This window comes from Xenia sp. Carnegie-2017, unplaced genomic scaffold (assembly GCF_021976095.1).
Source record: "Xenia sp. Carnegie-2017 unplaced genomic scaffold, XeniaSp_v1 HiC_scaffold_13, whole genome shotgun sequence".
NCBI lineage: Eukaryota > Metazoa > Cnidaria > Anthozoa > Malacalcyonacea > Xeniidae > Xenia > Xenia sp. Carnegie-2017.
Genome location: NW_025813436.1, coordinates 7,062,281 through 7,083,867, shown reverse-complemented (window position 1 = coordinate 7,083,867; position 21,587 = coordinate 7,062,281). Strand labels below are relative to the sequence as shown.

The window sequence follows — 21,587 nt, the reverse complement described above, 5'->3', positions numbered from 1 at the left end:
ATGAATAGATGATAGGAATAACATGTTCTTATGTTGGTTAAAATAAATTTTTTATAAACAAGCAAGATTCTCAAAGAATAACACGTTCTGCAATTCTTGTCTTACTCCAATAATTTTTTCTACACCAGATCTTTCCATCTTTGAGACACTTAAAACGATTAATTGTTGTCGCTATAATACATATTATTTTCTTCGTCGTATAGAGATTTTACATCTTTTACAATAAATAGTCAGAGAATGAGGCGAGCGAAACTACACGATTAAAATAATATTCAACGATATATAAGTTAAAGTCTTTTACTTTTAGCTGGAACGTTTACTCAAGCAAATTCACTCCGAATCTTTCTATATTAGTTAATGCACCATGCACTACCATATGAAACGAGATTGGATTGATTTCACATAGTACGCGGAAAGAAAGAGGAGTAAGAACTTTCCTAAAATAAACTTTCAAGAAGTAAAAGTAATAAATTTCCGATAGCATAAATTCTACGTCAAAATAAGGTAAAGAAGAATAAAAGATTTGGTAAGTAAAAGAGTCGACGAGGATCAATATTGCAAGTGCATACGGATTACGTATAAATGCAGCTTCGACAGCATAAAAATGCGATGTTGAAAATTGCGTCGAATGAAACATGTACATCACGTTTTCTTTTGACCCGAAACTGCACTATCTTTCCTAGGTGGCATTCGCTCGTTCACCAAATCTAGATCACGCGCTTCCTTGAATGATTTAATCTTGTGGTTTTTCCATTCCCCGCTCAAAGCTGAAAAAAGACAAAGACATAACAAGGAATGATCATGGGGTCGATTGGTTGTAACGTTAAGAAAAATTTTACAAAAATTATTCATTCATTGTAGACCTTATACCTTAACACAAAGCTAACGCAACAGACTTTCATCGACATACCTTGTTCCAACGAATCCTTTCCACCAGAAAGAACGCCAACGGGAAGATAACCTGATGGCGTAAGTCCTTTCAGTTTTAGTATACTGTCACTCTCCTCCCTGTAAGAACATCAAATCATTACCGGGCGAGATGACTCAAGACTAAATTTAAAGAGCTGTTCAACAGTGATAAAATAACAACAGGTTGCATATCGTAACAGGCGATTGATGTGCCATTTGGTTATTGTTTAAGTAACCAGTAACGATAGGAAGCCACCACACATTTCCTGCGGTGTAGATTCCAGAACACAATTATTCACTTCTTTAGAAATCGATAGTTTTCTTATGCAGTGAATAAAACGAAAAAATTGTACAGCACTACTAAATACAACATGTAAAAATCTTAGAATTCTACCTTAGCACACTGAAAAGTCGTCCCATCTTTCCAATGGCACGAATTTTGTTCTTGATTATTTCCTTTCTTTTGGCGGCTTCTCGCATTTTTTCTTCGTCATCTTCACCGTCGTCTAATTCTTCATCTGTGCAGATGTTCAAAACGTTTACCAACATTTCAGTCACTGTAACAGAAACAGAGCTTTTAACCTTGGGATGCACACATCAAAAGGAAACTCCAGTTGAAATATACTGAAGTGAAAGCTCCAGCCAGACAAATATTATCGCTTTATCCCCATCATTCTGACCTTTCTCTCCAACGAAAGGTAGCGACCACGTAAACACGTCCATGAAGTTGGGAAGCCAATACGGATGTGGTGAACAATTAAATTGACGAATATTCATCACGTTATTTTCATACTTCAATACAGCAGCTTCAGATATAAAGACAAAAAAAAAATGAGTAAATTTCTCGTAATTTTAGCAAATTAAACTACAAGAAGTAATTCATATACTTTCTCACTTTGTATTTGTGAGTGAGAATGATGGTGGACAAGAGAGTAGTACTGGTATTTATCAAATATTACTGATTACACATCATCTTTGAATAAGAGAAGCCAATACTAAATTATTCACCTTTAAAACTTTAAGCGAACTAAGTACCAACCTTTATTATTGTAAACATCTAGGTAATTTGGTGCAGAAAATATTGTTATTAAAGATGGGAAACCAGTGGTCTGACTCTTTCGATACATTCGGTATCTAAAGGATTTCAGTGACCTTTTTAATAAACATTGCGCAAACAGAGAAATATGAAAATCATTCCATGAAATTACTGAGGATAACATATTTCCTCTCCTAAAGGGGGCATTTATTAACCTTTGTAGAAGGTTAAACTAAAGAGGAGGGTAAAAGAGGTTGATATTGAAATAAAATGCATTTTTCAATAAGAGAAGGGGAAGGGCATTAACTAAATGAATGCATCTATTGTCATTTAAAGTAACTGACTTGTGCCCATAAGGTGGAGATGTGTAAATGAGACTAGGGACATATTAGAAGAAATACAGTATTTTTATTAGTAATGATTATGACAACTTACCCAGCATCCTGTGCTTCATGTGCTCGTATCACTGATAGCAAGTTGTTGTTTTGTAAAAATTCACATATTGCATGGTAACTATGTTTGTATAAAAACAAAGTTTACTGAATGAATAAGTAAGAAAAAACAATTCAACTAAATGTGACAAAAAAATAACCAGCTAGTAAGAATAGTTTATAAAAAAGATCACTTACCTATAGAAGTAGGAACAGCCTCGCACACTATTGTGACTGTAGTTCTCATTTGTCTTTTCACTGCCAAAATCTTCCAAAGGATCAGACCAGAGTAGATCACACATTGGACCAAAAGCTGGTGGCTCCTTATAACGATCCAACTACACACAAGAAACAAATATCATTTTAAGCAATGAATCTGCACAACATAGAGCAAAGCTTTTTACAATGCTAGAATGCAAAAAATTGCCAAATTCTAAATTGTTTTGGATGAAACGAAAACATACTTTTCGAATATCATTGACCGTGTGAATCTCTGGTGAAAGTCCACCATGGACACATAGAAACTGTTGATTCATCAAAGCAGCAAGCGGCAAACAGTCAAATGATTCTGTACAAGCATCATAAACGTCTTCACCATATTTTATTTTACCTGAAATTTCAAGAACAAATTCACTGAGCTTCGATGGAATTTGAACAGAACAGAAAAGTTCTAAAAACTAAGGAAAGCAATCACAAAAACTACAAAAATTAATATATCAATTTCATAGTGCACAGAAAAGCTTTGTAGTTCATAGTTTATAAGTTGAAATTAAAACTCTCCAAACACAAACTAAGTTGAATTTGAGCAGGAAACATCTCCAATTTGATTAATCACTATGTTAACATAAGAAGCAATAGATACACACGTTTATCATTGAATTTGATAACTAATGCAAACATTTTCATCAAAAATATATTATATAGATAAGCAAGAAACAGATGGTTCTACATATTGTGGTGAAAATACTCATTAACTCGAGTGTTAATTGAAAACAACATAGAGTTATGGCCTTACTCTCATAATGTAGATAGAGAAGACAATTAAAAGCACATAAAACACAATAATAATGGAAAAAATACATGTCATTTTCTTTTAAGACCAACAGAGAGCATTAACTATACAATTAGAATCATCAGAGAATACAAAGTTATTTCACAATATTAAGCAAGAAATTATACACTAAGCATGCTTGCATACTTCAAATTAATACAAAGAATGACATAATTTACAACAAGTATTTCATTCATTGCTACAGACATAAAGACATCAGCTGTGACACAAGAAATCCGTTCATAAAATTTCAAAACTCCTTTGCCAAACAACCAATATTTATTTGCAAGCTGCTGGAAGATTTATTGTCATTTGTTTCTCATTTGCTAAAGCTTAATTCAGTGTCAAGAAAAATAGATTAAATTCATAGCTTTCATAAATTGATCAAATACTTAAAGTGAAAAATACAATACTGTAAATAATTTATGCTATATGCTGAAATTTTCTTTGTCAAGTATCAAATTTCATCTTGAACCTATCAACTTCAAGACTGACATAAATTCAAATGGATAAAATACGTAACTGAACTGACAATTTAAAGGTGATGTATGAACCCCAAGCCATCCAAAAGAAAACAAGTAACGTTAACACAACATTAAGTACTTGCTACTATTCATGAGGTATTGTCATTATAAATTACTTACATTCTGTTTTAAACGTGAAATATTCCGTCAAATGTCGACATTCATGATTTCCTCTCAGTAAAAACAGTGTATTAGGATATAAAATCTTCAATGTCCATAAGTAGAGTACGCACTGCAAGTTAAAGAGGATAATTCTTTGTTAACGTGGTCATGGACTATACAAGGAAGGACAGCTGAGCTCTGAACTATGCGCTGTATCAATCAAGATTTAAGACGAAAGTTTCCTTAATATTCTGACAATTTGAGAAAAATTCATCGATTCATGAATAAGTCAAAACACTAAAACGTAACGGTTGATCAAGGACGATATGTTAAAGAGTCGTATTCCATTTGTAGGGAATTTGAAAGATAAACAAAGCATACTTCGATTGAAAAATAACCACGGTCAACGTAGTCTCCAAGAAATAAATAACGTGTTGTTGAAGGAGAACCACCAACTTCAAAGAGCTTCATAAGATCGTAAAACTGTCCGTGAATATCGCCACAAACTAAACAAAACCAAACACAGATTAGTTTTTCAATCGTCTATACCAAAAGATTAAAGAGCAAACGACCAGGCTAACTTGAAAGGAAGAGTTTTTTCCTAATAAATTACTGACCTGTTATAGGTGCATCGACCTCCAATACATTCCTTTCTTTACGCAATACTACAGTAGCATCGCGAATGATGCGTAAGGCGACTTCTCCTTCGATCCGTCCTTCTTCAATAAAATGACTCTTTAACACGGCCTGTCTCGGTTTTCCGGTTTCATCAAACACCTCGGACATTGTAAGTTTGTGAGTTGGAGGCATCGGCACATCTGCAAATTTGTAATGCAACACATTCACACACATAAACACAACAGGAATCCATTTTGTAATAATAAACGCAGGGAAGCTGATAGGAAAACTAACTTTTAACGGAACGTTCTTTGCTTGATGCATCTCCATCTTGAGTTGCCATCATAAAACGTGACTTACGCTAATTAAAAAATGTACCCCTGATGGCAAGTCAATGGATAATTCAAGCGGGATGAAATGGATTTTCCTAACCCTCCCTTTCGTTATCGATGTCCATCCTTCGCCACACTGCGGAATGACCACAATCAGTTGAAAAATTAACAAACCGCGCATGCGTTACTGCATAAATTGAATCCGCAACATTCATATGGTAACGAGCTTTGCGACTTGGGCAATGGGCATTTTTTACAGAAACGGGTTGAATAAGGAAATATGTCAGCAGTATTTTCGTAACAAAACGATAAAAATACAAACAAAATATCAATAACATCATCACAGACAAAATGAGTGATATTCATACGTAAGAACATATCAGATAAAGAGATTATACGAGCTGTACAGTAAAAAAATTGAGGAAGTACAAGGAATTAAGTGGCGTCGCATGTATTTTTATAATCAGTTTCACATTATAGCTGATTCACATAATGAAAATCCATAAAAGAGAAGCCAAATACTGCTAAATGAGGAAGACACGATCATCTGACACCATAAGTTGATTAGCTTCCATCATGGAATTTAGTGCAGAGCGAATTTCACCACGAGAAAATTGGGTTGAGTCTTCATTCACGATAGAGTTGACGTCTTCAATCGATAGAGATTGTACGTGGGTAGCAGCAAATCCCTTTTGAAGCAACGTCTTAAAGCTATTCAAGCTATACGGTGGGGAAAGAAGATGTCTTATTTAAAAAACTGACATAAGTTTAAACATGGTTAAAAAGGTCAATAAAAATCTAACCGTTGCTCTGAAAGTGGTTCTTCGGTTCCTACTTCGACTGCCTCTTCCGTCGTTTCATCCATTCTATCCGAAGATTGTCGTTTTTTCTTCATTTCATCAACAACATCTGTAGATACAAATATGTAGATAAAAACTTGTGAAGTAGTAATGAAAATAACAAAAGAGTTATAAACAATATATTACCTGTAGGTTTCCTTAATCCATCATCATCATCTTCAAACTCATAAGGATCTATCTCTTCGCTATCCTTTCTCAAAGGCTTACGTCGACGCTTCGATTCACGCCTACATATATACACACATAGTTGACTAAGGGCTCTTCCACTCATCGCAAAATTCTCTCGCTGCAAGCTTGCGAGTCTATTCGCGCGATCAAAAAATTTTGTTCAATTAATTTAACTATGCTGCAAGTCATGGTAAGCTCGCTGCGAGTAACTCGCAGGCACTGGCAGCGAGCTTGCGAGTACGTTTTGCGATAAGTGAAAAAGAGCCTTAAATGTCCTATTTTTGTTTTCAACTGTTTCACTTCACTGTTGAACACTTTCCATATTTATTGTCTCATGCAGTTTGAAACTCGCCAACAGTAGTATCATTAATCAAAAAAATAACATTACGTGTGAGTTGTTTCTCCTCGAGAACCATTTTTTGGATCAAAATTCACGTCTTCTTCGTCGCTTTCTTCCTCACTGGCTTTGCGTTTTCGTTTGTCTTTTTTGGCAACCTAGAGAAAACAAGTATAATGTAATGAAGACAAATGAAAGCAATAAATTCGCGGCAACTGTGAAAGTTCAAAGCAACAGAATATTTTTACTCAATATTAAGTAAATCTTTTCTTTCAAGAGCAATGGTTAAGCCATTTAGGGGCTCATTTCATGAAGATGTTTGTGTCATTTCATAAAAGTGTCATTTCATTAATGTGTCATTTTTAAAGGTGTTCATTTCATTAGTATATCTTTCATTAAGTTGTTCATTTCATTAAGGTGTCATTTCATTAAGGTGTCATTTCATTAAGGTTTCATTTCATTAAGTTGTTCATTTCATTAAGGTTTCATTTCATTAAGGTGTCATTTCATTAAGGTTTCATTTCATTAAGTTGTTCATTTCATTAAAGTGTCATTTCATTAAGGTTTCATTTCATTGAGGTGTCTTTCAATGAGATGTCTTTCATTAAGGTGTCATTTCATCATTATGCCATCTCAAAACGTCATTTCATCGAATACTTACTTTGTGGAAATAGGCAAACGATACCATGTTGATGGCAGCATCAGCATCAACCTAAAAAAAAGAGAAACAAAAGCAAAAATAGCATAAGCCAAATAACATGACACTCCACTACAAATTACAGACACGCCAAGGAAAAGTGATGGCAATTTAGAACAATGCCCTTAACATTGCTATTTGACTATCTAACATGCTTGTGGAACACCTTAGACGTCCATATGTACCTCATCAATAGTTTTACTTAATCTTGCTTTAGCATGGGCAGTTGATAGTCGAATCATTGTTTCCAATGTACGGGCTGTGACGGGCATTGTCTGCAAATAAATTAAAACCAACTTCATCTAAGAATGATAAATCATCGAGTAGGGATTTTAGGTATTGTTCATACGTACGTTAAGATACTACGGTTCAAAGGTTACAGGTAAGGATAAAAGGGGAACCAACAGGGTATGTATGTACTGCATATTGCAAAGATGTAAATGCTTAAATCAACGTAAAATATAGCGCTAAGCATACATGGACGTACAGATGCAGGGGATCCACATTCAAATTTTGGTTCACTTAAAACTTCAATTTTATGTTCTTATTAGACGTTTTCACCTTTGCCTTTTCATTGCTAATAGTTTCCTGGTCGCGAAGTTCAGAATATTGATTGGCAATTTTATCTGCAGCGGCTTTGGTTAACGCAGGCTAAATGTACGTATAAAATTCCAGAAAATTACAAATGAAAGTGCAAAGTCTAAAAAAACAAACAATTTCTTATCGTACCTTTATAATTTTAGCGACATGAATGTATTTTCGCATGAATTCCAACGAAACTATTTTATCCCTGCTCGAAAAAGGAAAATGAAAAAATTCAGTAGGTATTGAAATATATAAACTGGTTTTCACTCGTATACTGACTTTCTTTCACTGCGATCGCCGTGTAAAAGTTTGTCGTGTTTTTCGTAAACATGAGTTTCTGTATCTCCGTCGACAATATCAGGGTCCTCAGTTGCTAAAGTATCACTAGCAACTCCAAATGGCAAAGCTATCATATGATGTAAGGATAAGTAATATACAAAAGAATATGGATTATAAATGTAAACATATGACACAATATCTCGACATTAACACACCTTCACCGTCTTGTTCCCCCGGTGCTCTGTATCGGTGCATGCGCAAAACATGTTCTGATATTTGACGATCGTTTTCTGGATCCATCTAAACAAAAAAATTCTTGCAATCACAAACATTATTCTAGTTTGTATTTCAGATAAAAACTGTTCTCTCTCCATTTTGTTTATTAAATCCTACCTGATCGAGAACAATAAAAAGCAAATCAAATCGAGACAAAAGTGAATCTTGCATGCCAATGTTATCCATGGGATTCTTAAACTGATCGTACTAATAAAAAAGGAAAAAGAAATCATCAAATGAAACAAACTAAAGTAGAAATCCCAAGGAAATTTTACCCGTCCCCAAACAGGATTAGCAGCAGCAAGAACGGAACATCTTGCATTCAGTTTAGCATGAATACCAGCTTTAGATATCGTCACTCTTCCTTGTTCCATGACTTCATGGATTGCTGTACGATCAATATCGCTCATCTGTATAAGACAAAAAAGTTTTTTATCTCTTCCATTACCTACCTTCACTTTAAAAGCAAATTTGACGAGTGTACCTTGTCAAATTCATCGATGCAGACAATCCCACGGTCTGCAAGGACCATTGCTCCAGCCTCCAATCTTTTATCGCCTGTTTCGGGATCAGTTGTCACGGCTGCTGTAAGGCCAACTCCGGAGGATCCTCGTCCAGTCGTCGGAATCGCTCTGGGAGCCGAATGTAACACATAACGTAGCATTTGAGACTTTGCAGTTGACGGGTCACCAATTAAGAGGATATTGATGTCGCTGAGAGAGATATAAGACACATTATAGTTTTTTATTTCGGTTCTTCATACATTACTGTTTGTCAAATTACACATTATATCAAATTTAATATCATCAACAGTGTATACGCTGTTCTCGTTCTCCGTTTTTCAGTACGTAATCACTATTTTCGGTAGTGTGTAAAGACAATTCTTTTTTCATCAAAATTATGTATCATTCCGAACAGACTTTTGGTATTAGTATGGACTAACGTTTCCAAATCCTTGGACATACGTTCGACATTCATCACTACATTACTAATACTAACAGTCCTTCTAGGACTACACTGACGTCGACAATCTACATCGATAAAATGAAACGATACTCTTAGGTTCAAACCATTCATTTTAGATAAAACACGTAGTGTTACGATTGTTCTTTTTCTTTCTTTATTTCCTCAAAAACCATAAATGCATATAGATATATTATCTTGGAATAGAAATTTTATGAATACCCTCTAAGTCTTGTTCCGTTTTCCAAAATTTTTTCAGTTCCACCAAGAAGAAGACACAACACGGCTTTCTTGATGTATTCATGTCCGTGTATGGAGGGAGCAAGAGAGTTAGCAAGCACGTTGAAAACATCGTTTTTATGTCGGCTTAGCCTTTTGATTTTGGATACGTCTCGAGCTGTGTAGATGGGAGCGACCTCCTTGCTCAAAACCTTAATGTTGTTTGCAATAACAATCGTTCTGAATGAACCAGATGTAAAGCCACCGCGTTTTGAGGGAAGACTACGAAACGTACCAACAACTTGTACGCGATCCCCAGGCTGAAGAAAAATAAACTGATATTGTTGATTTCATACATACATATTGAATCATTCTCAACAAGAGATACTATGTAGATTCAAAGGATTCTTGAACCTTGCAACTGTCCACTAAGTCATTATCGACTATAATGTCCACAGAGCGAGGCAGCTGACCAGCAGGAGCTTTTTCAGGCATTTCCTTTGAGAAAATTTCATTTATTTTTTATCTTTCCATTAACAAGAATCATTGAACAAAAAGATACTTGTATAATTACACATCTACCTGAATTGTGAATGTTTGATGATCTTTAAACTTGCAGAGACCATACTCCGTCTCCAATGGATTTCCATCATCATCCTAAAATGATTGATGTGAAAACATCATCAGTCAACTATTGAGCACTTAATCTAAAAAACATTAAATGAATTAAAAAATTAGAGTAAAGAAACTATTTGTTCTTTCCTTGGTAGGGTAGACTGTGCTGCTTGGAAATGCATTCAAAGATGTCAAATCGGTATAACGCCGTTCTAATGTCTTCTTTGTGCGAGGGCAATAGTGAACACTTCGCACAACTTTTGGCCATACAAGAGAGCCTATTTCAAACATCAAAGGAAGTTGAAATGATGTAAGAAGTGAGACAACTTAAAAGAATGTAACCAAGATGCAACCATACATACATTTTGTTACAATTCCTTCAACACAGATCATATTACCAAGAAATCCTGAGGTCAAAGACCGTGGTGTCACATGTCTAGCACCAAAGCTAAAAATTTTTTGTTGATTTTTTAACAAATACTTATAAAAAACATTTAACTTTTTAACATTATTACACAGAAAGGATAGTAATAACATCAAGTGAAGGCCTGAAGAAGTCTTTATCCTAAAATATTCATAATGAAGACACATATACAAAAAACTTTTCATCACACACACAATATACAAAGTATGTTTATTTTGATGAATAAAACTCCTATTCAATTTTTATGAACATGATAAATCCACTTGCTAATCTATTTAATAGTGTGGAGATGTAACAATTTCGAAATAACGGAGGGCTTGAAAGAAATCTTGGCAGAAAATACAATAAAGAATATTTTATGCACCTTCCTTCAAAGCCCACAAAGAATTCCTCAAATTTCTTGGAGTATGTGGCATCAATTGAACTGACAAATTCTTTAAGTGCATTCTATGAATACAAAATGAAGCATGGAGCCATACTTTCAAATTAAATTTCAAGTAAACCAATGTATGCATTCTCATTAAATAGTTGATTAGTAAGTAAAGAAAGAAAAAGTATTTGTTATAACATCAGCAACAAGAAGTTGATATTCAAAAATTTTTGTAATAAAAACATACTTGAAAAGCAATCAATTCTTCAAACGACTCTGCAAGAAGACTACATAAGAAGTAGCAATGCTAATTAGTATATTCTTGAACTGTGACCAAAGACAGAATGGAGTTTCTTACATATTTTTATCAAGAACTACAAACATTTGAGTCACAATAATCACGGCAGTAAGGTAAATTTTTCTTGGGAAGGGGTTAAATGGTACTTTCTGCCAACTACACTTACTTGCAACAAATGAAGACATAGTCTAGAAAATATTATTGGCCATTGCCCCCCTCGCCCGCACCTATGTCATTTATCCAACTAAATTTCACAACACCATTTGAAGAAGTTCAATTCAGAATTAATAACAGTAACCATTGTATTTTGCATGGTGAAATTGACAGACTAAAAATCAATAGACTAAAACAACCTTTTCGCTCTCTTCTCGTTCTTACGTCGAAGATCATTGATGTTGACAATAACTCGGCATTTTTCTTTCTTAATCATGTCACCTATCTTCCCATGGTAAACGCTCTGATCATCCTGACAATGATATTAGTATCTGATCAGCGCTGGGATTTAATATCGAGACACAGATTGTACGAAAATTGAAAGAAATTTTAACATTTTCATAGAGCTCACATCGTCATCAATGAAGTCAAGGTACTCTCGTTGAATCGTCCTCAAATATTGCTCAGAATCCAATGCCATTTCTTAAAGATCAGCGCAAAAATAATCGTGATTTTCTGTTACCTGTACGTTTACAACAACACTGTCCAACACGTGAACATTTCGCGCCAAAATGACATTCCGCGAAAATCAGTTGTTGCATTCTTAAGTTAAATTTCTAACAGTCAATCGGTTTAAGTTAAACACCATGAATGAAAAATTAATGTATTTGTCTATTTCTCTTGCTTTTTCTCATACAACGTTCAAACTAAGTCGTAGTTAAAAAATTGGACAAAATCAGACAAAATATTATGCGAAATATTATCTGGTATTATTATCGTAGGCCTGCGATAAGCAGTTAAATTTGTGTCAGCAGTTACGAAACCAGCTGTGACTGCAACACCGTACTCCTTACTCACTAAAATTTTATCTTGTCTTATACAATACGACTGACATTCTGGCGTTGCATCTCGTTGCATCAACCCCATCAACCACGACTGCTTTGGTTTCTCAGAAATTTGGTGAGATTGAGATTTTATATTTTTTTGTATTAATTTATAATTTTATCTTGTTTAAGATTTTGTATGCTTTAATGTTCACATTACTTTTCCCTTTTTGTGTTTCCTCTTCTCCTTGAGACTGTCTAACATGTTTTGTATAATTTAAGGAATAATAAAGAAATTGGAACACATGCTTTAATGGAAAGTAGATAATGTCTGAGCTTTCTTCAGAGAAAATATTTGGCATTGTCTTCATAGCATTTTTCTCTGTATTTACGTCATGTGCTGAAGTGAATCTTTTCAACAAAAATGTGAGTAAACAGAGTATAGATGCTGCTGGTGAAGAAAGAGAGGTTGTCAGAACTAAGGGAGATTTGATCTTGGGTGGCCTTTTCACCCTTCATAAAAGAAAGCCAAACGATGAGTGTAGCCATTTGCTATCAAACCCAAAGAACATTATGAGAGTTGAAGCAATGCTTCATGCCATTGATGAGGTAGCACAGACTGTATTGATTTTCCAAGAATATCAATAAGAAATAAGGTACCCGTTATGATGGACATGGTTTGCCAAGTTTATTAGCTTACAGTGAATGAAACATATTGTCCCTTATTATTCAGTAATCCCAATCCTATAAATCATCCTTAAATTACATTATCCTTAAAAAGATCTATTTATCTACAAATCAACTTGTTTCATTTTGTTGTTATATTCTAGATTATGCGCAATTACTCACTATTTAACCTTTCTTTTAGATCAATAATGACTCAACAATCCTTCCTCATGTGAAGCTTGGTGCCGAAATAAGAGATGATTGTTTTTCAGGCACAATAGCTTTGGAAGAAAGTTTGAACTTTGTATTAAATGCCTTTCGTCAATCAGAAAAGATTTGCAAAAATGCCATAAATCGAGCACCTCCAGTTATTGGCGTTATTGGTACTGTAGCAAGCCATACAACAATGGCTGTTGCAAGCATGTTAAGATTGTTTAAGGTACCCCAGATCAGTTATGGTGCAACAAGTCCTGATCTCAGTAATCGTGATGAATATACATACTTCATGAGGACATTACCATCTGATGTATGTCAAGCACAAGCATTATTTGACATAACTGTAAAACTTGGTTGGTCTGCTGTCTTTTTAATAAGCTCTCCACTTATCTATGGTAAAGGTCTTAGGAAAAAATTTTTGAAGCTTGCAAGAGAGCGGCATCTTTGCATTGTGGATGACATGGAGATGAGCACCAAAATCCAATTAAGGGAACAGCAAATTTCAAGTTTTCTTCAAAGGATAAATTTAAGACAGAGCGTCCGTGGAGTGGTTTTACTTACTGAGAGTATTTATACAAAAAAAATACTGGAGAAAGCTCGAGACTTGGCAATATCTCCAGGACGTTTTCGCTGGCTTGGAACTGACACTTGGGGAACTGGGCAGAATCTTCGTGGTATTGAAGAGATTGCTAATGGGGCTATCTCAATCTCTGTACACAACTCTACAGCTCGATCCCTTCAGAAATTCAATGATTATTTCTTGGCATTGAAACCCGCTGTGGAAAACGTCAGAAATCCATGGTTCAAGGAATTTTATCACGAGTATTTCAACTGCAGTAATTTTAGCGCATCCTGCAGTGGAAATGAACTGAATGTTTTCAATGATAACAAGATTCCGCATGTCATTGATGCAGTGTATGCATTTGCTTATAGTTTGGAGGCTATGTTAGGCACAACTAACCAATCACTGGAAGTAAATCGTCAGTTAGAGGAGCTCTCGGCAAAGGGGGTCGATTTTTTGGACTTTTTAATGAATGTTAGTTTTATCGGTAGGAGTGGACTTGTTTCTTTTGATGTCAATGGTGACGGGATACCACGTTATGACATCATGAGTTATAACGATAAAAAATACCAGAAGATTGCGATTTGGAAAAATGGCAATTTCATTTCGATAGACTTATGGTTTGAAAATCTAGCTGGTAATGAAAGGTACACTTCTTACTGTGGTGAAAAATGCAAGTTTGGACAAGGTATTGATTATTAACGTGCTTGTATTATTGGACCTGCATCTACTGAAACTGTTTTAACTCCACAAATCAGATTGAAAGGTTCTTTTTTGTCACTTATATGTTATGCGATTATCCTAATATAATTAGACTTCATTTTTTTTAAGGTCGACTTACAAGCCAAGACGCTCCTCCATGTTGTTGGAGCTGTTACAATTGTGCTTTGAATGAATATGTTAACTCCTCTTCACATTTGTGTCAGTCTTGTGATATTCACCAACGTCTCAACCGAAATAAGACAAGGTGTGTTACGTTGCTTGAGGTTGGACCAACGAAATGGGTTGTCATTCTTTTGACAACATGGGGGAGCATGGGTCTTCTTGCAACATTTTTTGTCGCCTTCACAATCTACAAATTTTATTCCACCCCAGTTATCATGGCATCAGGACGTGAACTCATGCTCGTGTTGCTTGCCGGTATAGCGTTATCCTTTGGTCTTGGATTCGTGTTATTGGGTGAGCCATCCAGACGTAATTGTGTATTTCAAAGATTTGGCTCGGGAGTTTTCTTAGCAATGTGTTATTCTGCCATATTTGTAAAGACCAACAGAGTTGCTCGTATATTTCGTGGAGATACGAGACCTGCTTTCATTTCGCCACGCTCCCAACTACTTATCACATCAATTCTGGTTTCTCTACAACTTGGGATTTGTATGATAGCGTCAGTTTTCGGGACCAGATCGGAAGTGACGGAGTTTTACGAACATGAACATTTTCATAAAATATGTCGAACTTCTGGAAAGGAATACGTTGTATCCATCAGCTATAACGTGTTTCTTTTGCTTCTATGTACCTTCTACGCTTTTTTGACTCGAAAATTACCCGCCAACTTCAACGAAGCAAGACTGGTAGGAATAACAGTGTACACCACATGTGTTCAATGGATATGTTTTTTCCCATTGTTCTATGGTACACTGCCTGTGTACCATACCTCCGTTCTTCTTCTAAATTCATGCATTAATGCGACCGTTTTACTTTTGGGAATGTTTGCACCAAAGGTTTACCTAGTGTGGTTTCAACAAGAAAAAAATACCCGCGAGGGATCAAATCCCCGCGAGAGAGAGACAAATAAGACGTCTTCAGAATTGAACGATTGCTCTCAGTCTGTTCATGGTATGGATAGACTGGTGCAGTCTTAATGACTGAATAAATTATTGTTGGTTTTATCACATAATATAATGTGAAATGATATTAAAAATGTCGATTTAGAAATGTCATAGCTCTTACGCAGTACTATAAATTATTGTAGTTGAAGTTATTTTAGTGGAAAGTATTGTTGTAGAAAAGTTACCTAAGTAGAGTTTGCTTTAAAACTTAAGATGTTTGTGTAATTTAACAACGTAATGTTGAGAAACACAACTGAGATGTAAGACGAGGGAAAACGATTAAATTACCGTAGAAACGTTATGTTTGTCATTAAAAATTCATTATACTCCAATAGCAAGTACATGAAGGAGTATTGACAGTCGGTATTCTTTAATGTGCAATCGGGTGGTGTATATTCAATAGCTGGCTGTTTTAACAATCTCATTGTTCTGATTGGTAAGAAAATGCCATGAACTAATTGCCATTATGTTATTTGCGTGTGTAATGAGATATGTCAAACACACAAAAAATGCTTCCACAAAGTTGTTAGCTTCCTCTATTGTATTTTTTCAATGTGATAGTTTAGCTAACATGTGATATCCTCATCGTACAAGATACTTTATTTCTTGATGTTTATCTTCGTTGAACTTATTCACGAATGTCTCATGGAAAGACAAGGACATTCTATTTACCTTCGATCTTCATCTACGAAACGATGGATTCGATATTGCTGAAGTTGAGAGTTTTTGATAAGAGTATAAGCTAGATGCCAACGGTTGAAAGCTTTCCTTGAAACCCGCGGGTAAGGGTACACTCCTTAAATGATGTAGTTCAAAGATATGTGTAATGTAAGAAGAAAGAGCTGTTATTATTAAAGGGGCTGAATCTTGAAAAAACTTTACACTGAAAATATATGTACTTACTTTTGTTGACGATCACATTTTGTTTATGTACAAGATCCAGCAAAATTTGTGAAAAGACAATCCGTACGGGATTTCTATGTATTGCAATCACATGAAGGTAGCCGACATAAGAAGCATAACCATGATCAACGTTATGGAATCCCTGGATCATAAGATTGCGATCCGTCCGCGAAAGAAAAAATAATCCAAGAAATATGCTTAATATTGTGCGACCCACAACGGCTGGGAAACCAACAATGATTGTGTGGAAGTAAAAGAAGAATATTGAAGTATTGTAAACTTTTCTATAAAAAATACAGAATCTTGTTTGTCCTTTAAATGCACGATGAGTTACTTTTTATACCCTTTACAAACTCGTAAAGTTTCATATAAAATGTTTAACATGTACCTGTTGTCTATGGTGATGACATTGTCGGGATAGCTGAAGTTTCGAAACACAAACTTTACAAGCAATTCGATAAAAAACCAAATCGCGATATAGTAGATGCTACAGGGCCTACAATAAATATAATTATTATAATAGATTGATTTAACCTTCATCACTATCTACACTATACTATGCTTTTCTACTATATATTGTTTATTTAATTCCCTTCAAATCTTTCTTAATGCATGCATCCTTTATTCAATGCTTTATTTAATTACACACTTACAAAAGAACAAAAATCATGTCTTGTCTTGCTCTCTCTATTCTTTCCGGGGTAAATATTTCTTCCCAAAAATGTACCAAAGTTGTGATTGTGCACGAAATTATAATGAATAAAGAACTGACGGTTATGTTTCCTACGATGGTTAAGAAAAACAGATGTTGTGATATACAGAGATGTGATATCATTTTTGAAAGAAAATGTTATCTTTTCTGAAGTTTATAATTTATAAGATATATGTTATTAATTATGAGATCATTTACCCCAGCAAGCAGCTGCAACTTGATTACCACAGAATCGCAAGCTTCTACCCTATAAATTAAAAAGAAATATGTTGGTCTTTCAAAAACCATATCTTCGATTCGACCATGCTCATTTAAAGGTGAAATAAAATTTTACCACGATACGCGAAGGTCGTCCAAGATTTTCAGGAAGGAATGTTTTGTCACCTTTGAACATACGTAAAATGTTTCGTCTGAAATATAAAAAAGGCAACAACTATAAGTTTCGAAATCATTTCAATGGTCTGTTATAGCGTTTTGTACTGTCTCGAGTAAAAATATGAAATCATGACGCTTAAATACATTCTAAATAGGAATAGAATGTGAAATCACCAAATAGATTCTGATCATCGGTAATTCACGATAATCAATGCTCACAAAATGAGATAGAGTTAAAAAGGATGAAACAGCTAATGTTTGTAAATCTCTCATGTACGAGAAAATTTTTTTGCCGATAACATTTGAATTATTGCCAATTGGATAGTTTTTGTTTATTAATGGGTGTATAATCAGATTATTAAATAATCAATAATGCCATTATCACCAATCAGACGAATTATTATCGACTATCCGTTATTATATGTGCTATGAAATTTCACACCCGTACGTTTTTCAAATTTCATTCTCACCGATGACAAAGCATGGAATCAATCAACATTCCACTTGTGAAGAATGCTGCTACACAAACCGATGTGATTGTAGGCGCTATATGAAAGAATCAACGAGAAAAACCAATAAAACCAATATAAGGTATAATTCGACATCATGAACGTCACTCGCGAAAATCATGCGTTTATCTATTGTTGCAAAACTCACTTTTTATTACAACGTCGAAAGGATTTGACTGGAATAATTCCACAGAACAGATTTCACGAACAATGACGACCGAGGTCTATAAGATGAGATAAGAACGATGAAGATTTTTACAGAAAAAGGTTTACTCACTATAGTAAAATTTGTCGTTGCAGCACATATATATAACAACAATACACTCACATAAAAAACGGCGAGAAAGGAAACTAAAAACGTGGAAATCGTCAAACTGGAAAATTTAAAATCTGAATAGAAAAGAAACTCGTGGTTAAAAATCCTCAGACGTAAGTTTGTTCACATATTTGTTGGATCATAAAGGTAAGCACTGTGACAAACCTACAATTTCAAATAATAATTGTAACGTATAACAACAGCTAATCAATATAAGCAGAATGTTGAACTTACTACAGTCGCCATATAGAATTGAGACAATACCATAAATATTTTTACTTTCTATTCGTGATCTAATAACAGATGATAAACGCAAGTGCTAAGCGATGTTTTTTTTACATACTGTGTGTTTGTAGAGTGTTTTGTTTTACGGCAGAGGCACGTTTCAGACTTCACTTAACATGCGAATGTCTGGAGAGAGGGGATGCGATGCTGGAGCAAATGAACTGACTTTTTGTTTTGCAATATCTTTTAGAGCACTTCAATAAAAAATAATTTTGACAAAACCTTTTTCGCGGGTGGAAAATAAAATAAACATAACGTAAAGTTGATTCTTCCACAATTTTGTATTGACTCGTCTAAAACAGAAGTAAGATAATGAAGATAATGGAAGAGCTATAAAAGAATTGAAGTAACATTACTACACCTTCAAATGACTACGAAAAACACGGTGCCATGTGTGATAGCCAACTAAAAACGCAAATCTGGCGAACAGAAATGCATTGAAAACAATAACAGGAAGTTCTAAGACAAACTTGAAATATTCCTGTTCATTCGTCTGTGAAAAAAAAAACTCCATTAATTGAAGTGAACTTTTGATTTGCTAGTGTGCCTTGCAAGTCTTTCTTATATGACTTTCTTTTTACAGGACTTACTAATGATTTGGAGTAAATCCAGCATTGAAATGCACCCACAGCCAAGATAATATATCTATAGAGAAGAATGAAAAAGATTTTTTATATGAGAAAAGAACATGAGGTTGACTTGTTTTAGCTTAAGATTACTACTAAGACAACCAAAAAGGTAAGTTGCTTAGCTTTGATTTCAGAATGATTATTTCCTATTAGTTGTTCGTGTATATTTTTTCAAAATAAATGAAGCATTCGCACATGCATTAAAAAGAAAACGACAGTCGTAAACCAACAGATTTTAACACAACGTGCAAAATCAAAAATCGAAGTGTCATATCTATAAGTTTGATATACATCAAAAATTTTTACCATCAAAAATTTTTACCTGTAAGATACATATAAAAAACCAAGAATGGATGCAATCAAACAATGTTCAGACATCAAACATGCCAAGTATGGATAGTAAACGACGAAATACGTGACCACCGTGATGATAAGATTAAGCAGAGCTAAAAAATCAATTTCATTGAACTGATGAATAAAACAAAATTTTTTTCTTCTTGCACCTATATACATGTTCGTACACCACCTTTAAAAGGCCCCAAATAAAATATGTTTCATAAGACGTGACTTACATTTGTAAAATCATCAAGTGAGTGTACTATTACCTTTATACTAAACTTGTCAACAATGAAATCAACATTGTACACTAAGATAGGCATAGCTAATTGGTTTGGGAAAACAACCGTACTAATTGATAGCAGAAACGGCAAAAGACCTAACGTTAAAATAACATTGTTAATTAGTCTAAGCCAACAGATGACTTGAGCACTAAAACATACCAGAAATATTGTGTAAACGCTCGTCGTCAATTTGAATGAAGTGAAACTTGTGACCAAGTAAAAGACCGCTTATAGTAGACATCATTGTAGCAAAAGCAATCGCTACAGACCATCTGTTTCGAAGTTGGCCATCGAGAATATTTAAGGGTCTAGAAAACAGAGACTTAATTTTACTTTTAGGTTTATATAGTTTGATTGTAAAATACAGCTAGTGTTTAAATTTTTTTGTAGTTCAACTTACGCAACCAATGATAGTCGTGTGTTTGATGATTTTTGTCGTAAAAACGATAAAACCAATGTAATAAAAACCTAAAAGAAAGTGTTTAAGTTGCGTTGTTAATTCTAGTTTATATTTGTTTAAAAATTGGTCATTTTTACGTTTTTATAGCTCCAGACCTAGACAAATGTGGATTTTTCTGTATTGTTTGGAAAATTTTCCAAATTTGTATATGACATCGTATTGACAATATGAATGAAGTACGAACACGAGCTGACAGGAGAAATATTGCTGCAGTTGGTATAACAAATGAGAGAATAAAACAAAAAAAAGTCAATGAGTATAACAGTTAGGAGCAGAAGAAGAATTACAACAAAAGTAATGAGAGAAGATTTATAAAAATAGAAAGAAAAAGAAGAAGGGAGATAGGATAAAAGAAAACGATAGAAAAGGAAAGGATAAAAGAAACAAAGGACTACTTTATCTCATAAGGAATAACGTTTTATTTCATCTGCATTGATAAAAAAAATATTTTGACATTCATACATTGTAATATTTGATCTTGAATGGTGCTGTGGTGCACAAGGTGTATATCAAAAGTCTATCGACTGTCAAAGGTTATATCACAAATTTTTTTATACAAATAACTTAACGAATAACAGTGCGCGTCTTCAGAAATGATTGAAATGTTTTAAAAACACACAAGAAGCACATTTACATTTACTAGCAAATTTAGCGAAGAAAAAAAAAGTTCAAGATTTGAGCAATGATCGAACAATCTAGCAAATTTGTGTTCTGACTTACTGATATTAATGTACATGATATCGCATCGAAAAATCTCAGGAAGTTAAATTCTTCGCATCCTTCCAAGCTGAAAGGCAAATAAAATGGTGCAGCTCCATGAGTCCACATTTCACGATTTGTTTCTACTTTAGAAAGCTTAAGTTTTATCGTGTAAATGTCGTTTTAACAAATTGCCACATGGTAATATTGCATTGAAACATGAGAAATGCAAATAGATAATGCAAGTGCTCAAAACACCGAATCCTTACCTCAATTGTAGAAAGTGGGAAAACTCTCGGCGTTGGTGCATCCTGATGACTCTAGAGTTTATATAGTATATAGATGTAGAAGGAACATTTGTACTGGTTATGTAACTTTACCAAAGATATTTTTGATAAATGTTGATTTGCGTTCACTAAATATTATATTTACGTAAGAAAATGTTGCAATCTCAATATAAGAGAAAGAATTTCAGTAGTTTTTATATCATTACAAGGCAAAAAAAAATTACGCAACATTTTTAAATAATGCACTCAGTCATTTATCTATCTTTTCATTGCCATGAAAATTTCACTAAAATAACATTTCTTGCATGTGTCATTACACGTGGTGCTCCATGACTCCATGTCCGTGAGAGTGCCGTACCTGTATCGAGTAATGATATCTTTAGGGCATTTTACACATCAAGGAAATTCACTGCCACATAATGAAACGTCCGTCACTAGGAGACAATAT

General features: G+C 34.3%; 4 protein-coding genes and 2 long non-coding RNA genes across 8 annotated transcripts; 3 read left to right on the top strand and 3 right to left on the bottom strand.

Annotated features, from left to right (window-relative positions):
* Positions 1-162: 162 nt before the first annotated feature.
* On the bottom strand, positions 163-5,163 carry LOC124433509 (serine/threonine-protein phosphatase 2B catalytic subunit 2-like). The gene is made up of 12 exons (XM_046983288.1): positions 4,966-5,163; positions 4,671-4,871; positions 4,435-4,559; positions 4,072-4,183; positions 2,841-2,986; positions 2,575-2,714; positions 2,381-2,458; positions 1,949-2,043; positions 1,590-1,715; positions 1,304-1,466; positions 911-1,008; positions 163-767 (listed from the first exon to the last, which is right to left on the bottom strand). The coding sequence occupies exons 1-12, from the start codon at positions 5,015-5,017 to the stop codon at positions 643-645; spliced, it is 1,461 nt and encodes a 486-aa protein (XP_046839244.1). The 5' UTR covers positions 5,018-5,163; the 3' UTR covers positions 163-642.
* Positions 3,941-4,796, top strand: LOC124433512. The gene is made up of 2 exons (XR_006944484.1): positions 3,941-4,047; positions 4,408-4,796. It is a non-coding gene; the product is annotated as an uncharacterized LOC124433512 (long non-coding RNA).
* Positions 5,164-5,340: 177 nt separating the features above from the next.
* LOC124433506 (zygotic DNA replication licensing factor mcm3-like) lies at positions 5,341-12,022 on the bottom strand. Its single transcript, XM_046983286.1, has 22 exons — positions 11,660-12,022; positions 11,448-11,560; positions 11,044-11,083; positions 10,791-10,873; positions 10,365-10,450; positions 10,150-10,280; positions 9,970-10,044; positions 9,802-9,885; positions 9,391-9,707; positions 8,690-8,918; positions 8,481-8,615; positions 8,323-8,412; positions 8,145-8,229; positions 7,930-8,056; positions 7,795-7,855; positions 7,627-7,716; positions 7,251-7,340; positions 7,030-7,080; positions 6,420-6,526; positions 5,990-6,090; positions 5,807-5,912; positions 5,341-5,723 (listed from the first exon to the last, which is right to left on the bottom strand). Exons 1-22 carry the CDS (start codon positions 11,726-11,728, stop codon positions 5,528-5,530), a joined length of 2,466 nt encoding a protein of 821 aa, XP_046839242.1. The 5' UTR covers positions 11,729-12,022; the 3' UTR covers positions 5,341-5,527.
* Positions 12,023-12,040: 18 nt separating this feature from the next.
* LOC124433505 (metabotropic glutamate receptor 1-like) lies at positions 12,041-15,645 on the top strand. Of its 2 annotated transcripts, none has more exons than XM_046983285.1 (4): positions 12,041-12,207; positions 12,354-12,497; positions 12,940-14,203; positions 14,347-15,645. In XM_046983285.1, the coding sequence occupies exons 2-4, from the start codon at positions 12,399-12,401 to the stop codon at positions 15,375-15,377; spliced, it is 2,394 nt and encodes a 797-aa protein (XP_046839241.1). In that variant the 5' UTR covers positions 12,041-12,207; positions 12,354-12,398; the 3' UTR covers positions 15,378-15,645. The 2 variants fall into 2 exon arrangements, with proteins under 2 accessions (XP_046839241.1, XP_046839240.1); XM_046983284.1 differs by having other exon boundaries at positions 12,042-12,207; positions 12,354-12,680.
* Positions 15,646-15,870: 225 nt separating this feature from the next.
* Positions 15,871-21,563, bottom strand: LOC124433508 (stimulated by retinoic acid gene 6 protein-like). The gene is made up of 19 exons (XM_046983287.1): positions 21,498-21,563; positions 21,122-21,172; positions 20,874-20,940; positions 20,094-20,161; positions 19,853-20,001; positions 19,396-19,519; positions 19,035-19,089; positions 18,806-18,937; positions 18,667-18,737; positions 18,394-18,452; positions 18,172-18,233; positions 17,992-18,067; positions 17,805-17,880; positions 17,294-17,369; positions 17,158-17,206; positions 16,901-17,030; positions 16,636-16,743; positions 16,248-16,531; positions 15,871-16,140 (listed from the first exon to the last, which is right to left on the bottom strand). Exons 2-19 carry the CDS (start codon positions 21,160-21,162, stop codon positions 16,013-16,015), a joined length of 1,755 nt encoding a protein of 584 aa, XP_046839243.1. The 5' UTR covers positions 21,163-21,172; positions 21,498-21,563; the 3' UTR covers positions 15,871-16,012.
* Positions 18,016-20,769, top strand: LOC124433511. Of its 2 annotated transcripts, none has more exons than XR_006944483.1 (3): positions 18,016-18,272; positions 19,028-19,182; positions 20,241-20,769. It is a non-coding gene; the product is annotated as an uncharacterized LOC124433511 (long non-coding RNA). The 2 variants fall into 2 exon arrangements; XR_006944482.1 differs by having other exon boundaries at positions 18,016-18,306.
* Positions 21,564-21,587: the final 24 nt, after the last annotated feature.

Coding starts and splice junctions, on each gene's coding strand:
- LOC124433505 (XM_046983284.1), top strand. CDS start 12,399: ATGTCTGAGCTTTCTTCAGAGAAAATATTTGGCATTGTCTTCATAGCA. Junction 12,681..12,939: donor TGCTTCATGCCATTGATGAG/GTAGCACAGACT, acceptor CCTTTCTTTTAG/ATCAATAATGACTCAACAAT. Junction 14,204..14,346: donor AAAATGCAAGTTTGGACAAG/GTATTGATTATT, acceptor ATTTTTTTTAAG/GTCGACTTACAAGCCAAGAC.
- LOC124433508 (XM_046983287.1), bottom strand. CDS start 21,162: ATGCACCAACGCCGAGAGTTTTCCCACTTTCTACAATTGAG. Junction 18,738..18,805: donor TTTTTCGTAGTCATTTGAAG/GTGTAGTAATGT, acceptor CTTCTGTTTTAG/ACGAGTCAATACAAAATTGT. Junction 17,031..17,157: donor AGTTGCAGCTGCTTGCTGGG/GTAAATGATCTC, acceptor TAACCATCGTAG/GAAACATAACCGTCAGTTCT.
- LOC124433509 (XM_046983288.1), bottom strand. CDS start 5,017: ATGATGGCAACTCAAGATGGAGATGCATCAAGCAAAGAACGTTCCGTT. Junction 4,560..4,670: donor GGTCGATGCACCTATAACAG/GTCAGTAATTTA, acceptor GGTTTTGTTTAG/TTTGTGGCGATATTCACGGA. Junction 1,009..1,303: donor CGACTTTTCAGTGTGCTAAG/GTAGAATTCTAA, acceptor ATGTTCTTACAG/GGAGGAGAGTGACAGTATAC.
- LOC124433506 (XM_046983286.1), bottom strand. CDS start 11,728: ATGGCATTGGATTCTGAGCAATATTTGAGGACGATTCAACGAGAGTAC. Junction 10,451..10,790: donor TTTGTGGGCTTTGAAGGAAG/GTGCATAAAATA, acceptor AAAAATTTTTAG/CTTTGGTGCTAGACATGTGA. Junction 6,527..7,029: donor CGTTTGCCTATTTCCACAAA/GTAAGTATTCGA, acceptor TGTTTTCTCTAG/GTTGCCAAAAAAGACAAACG.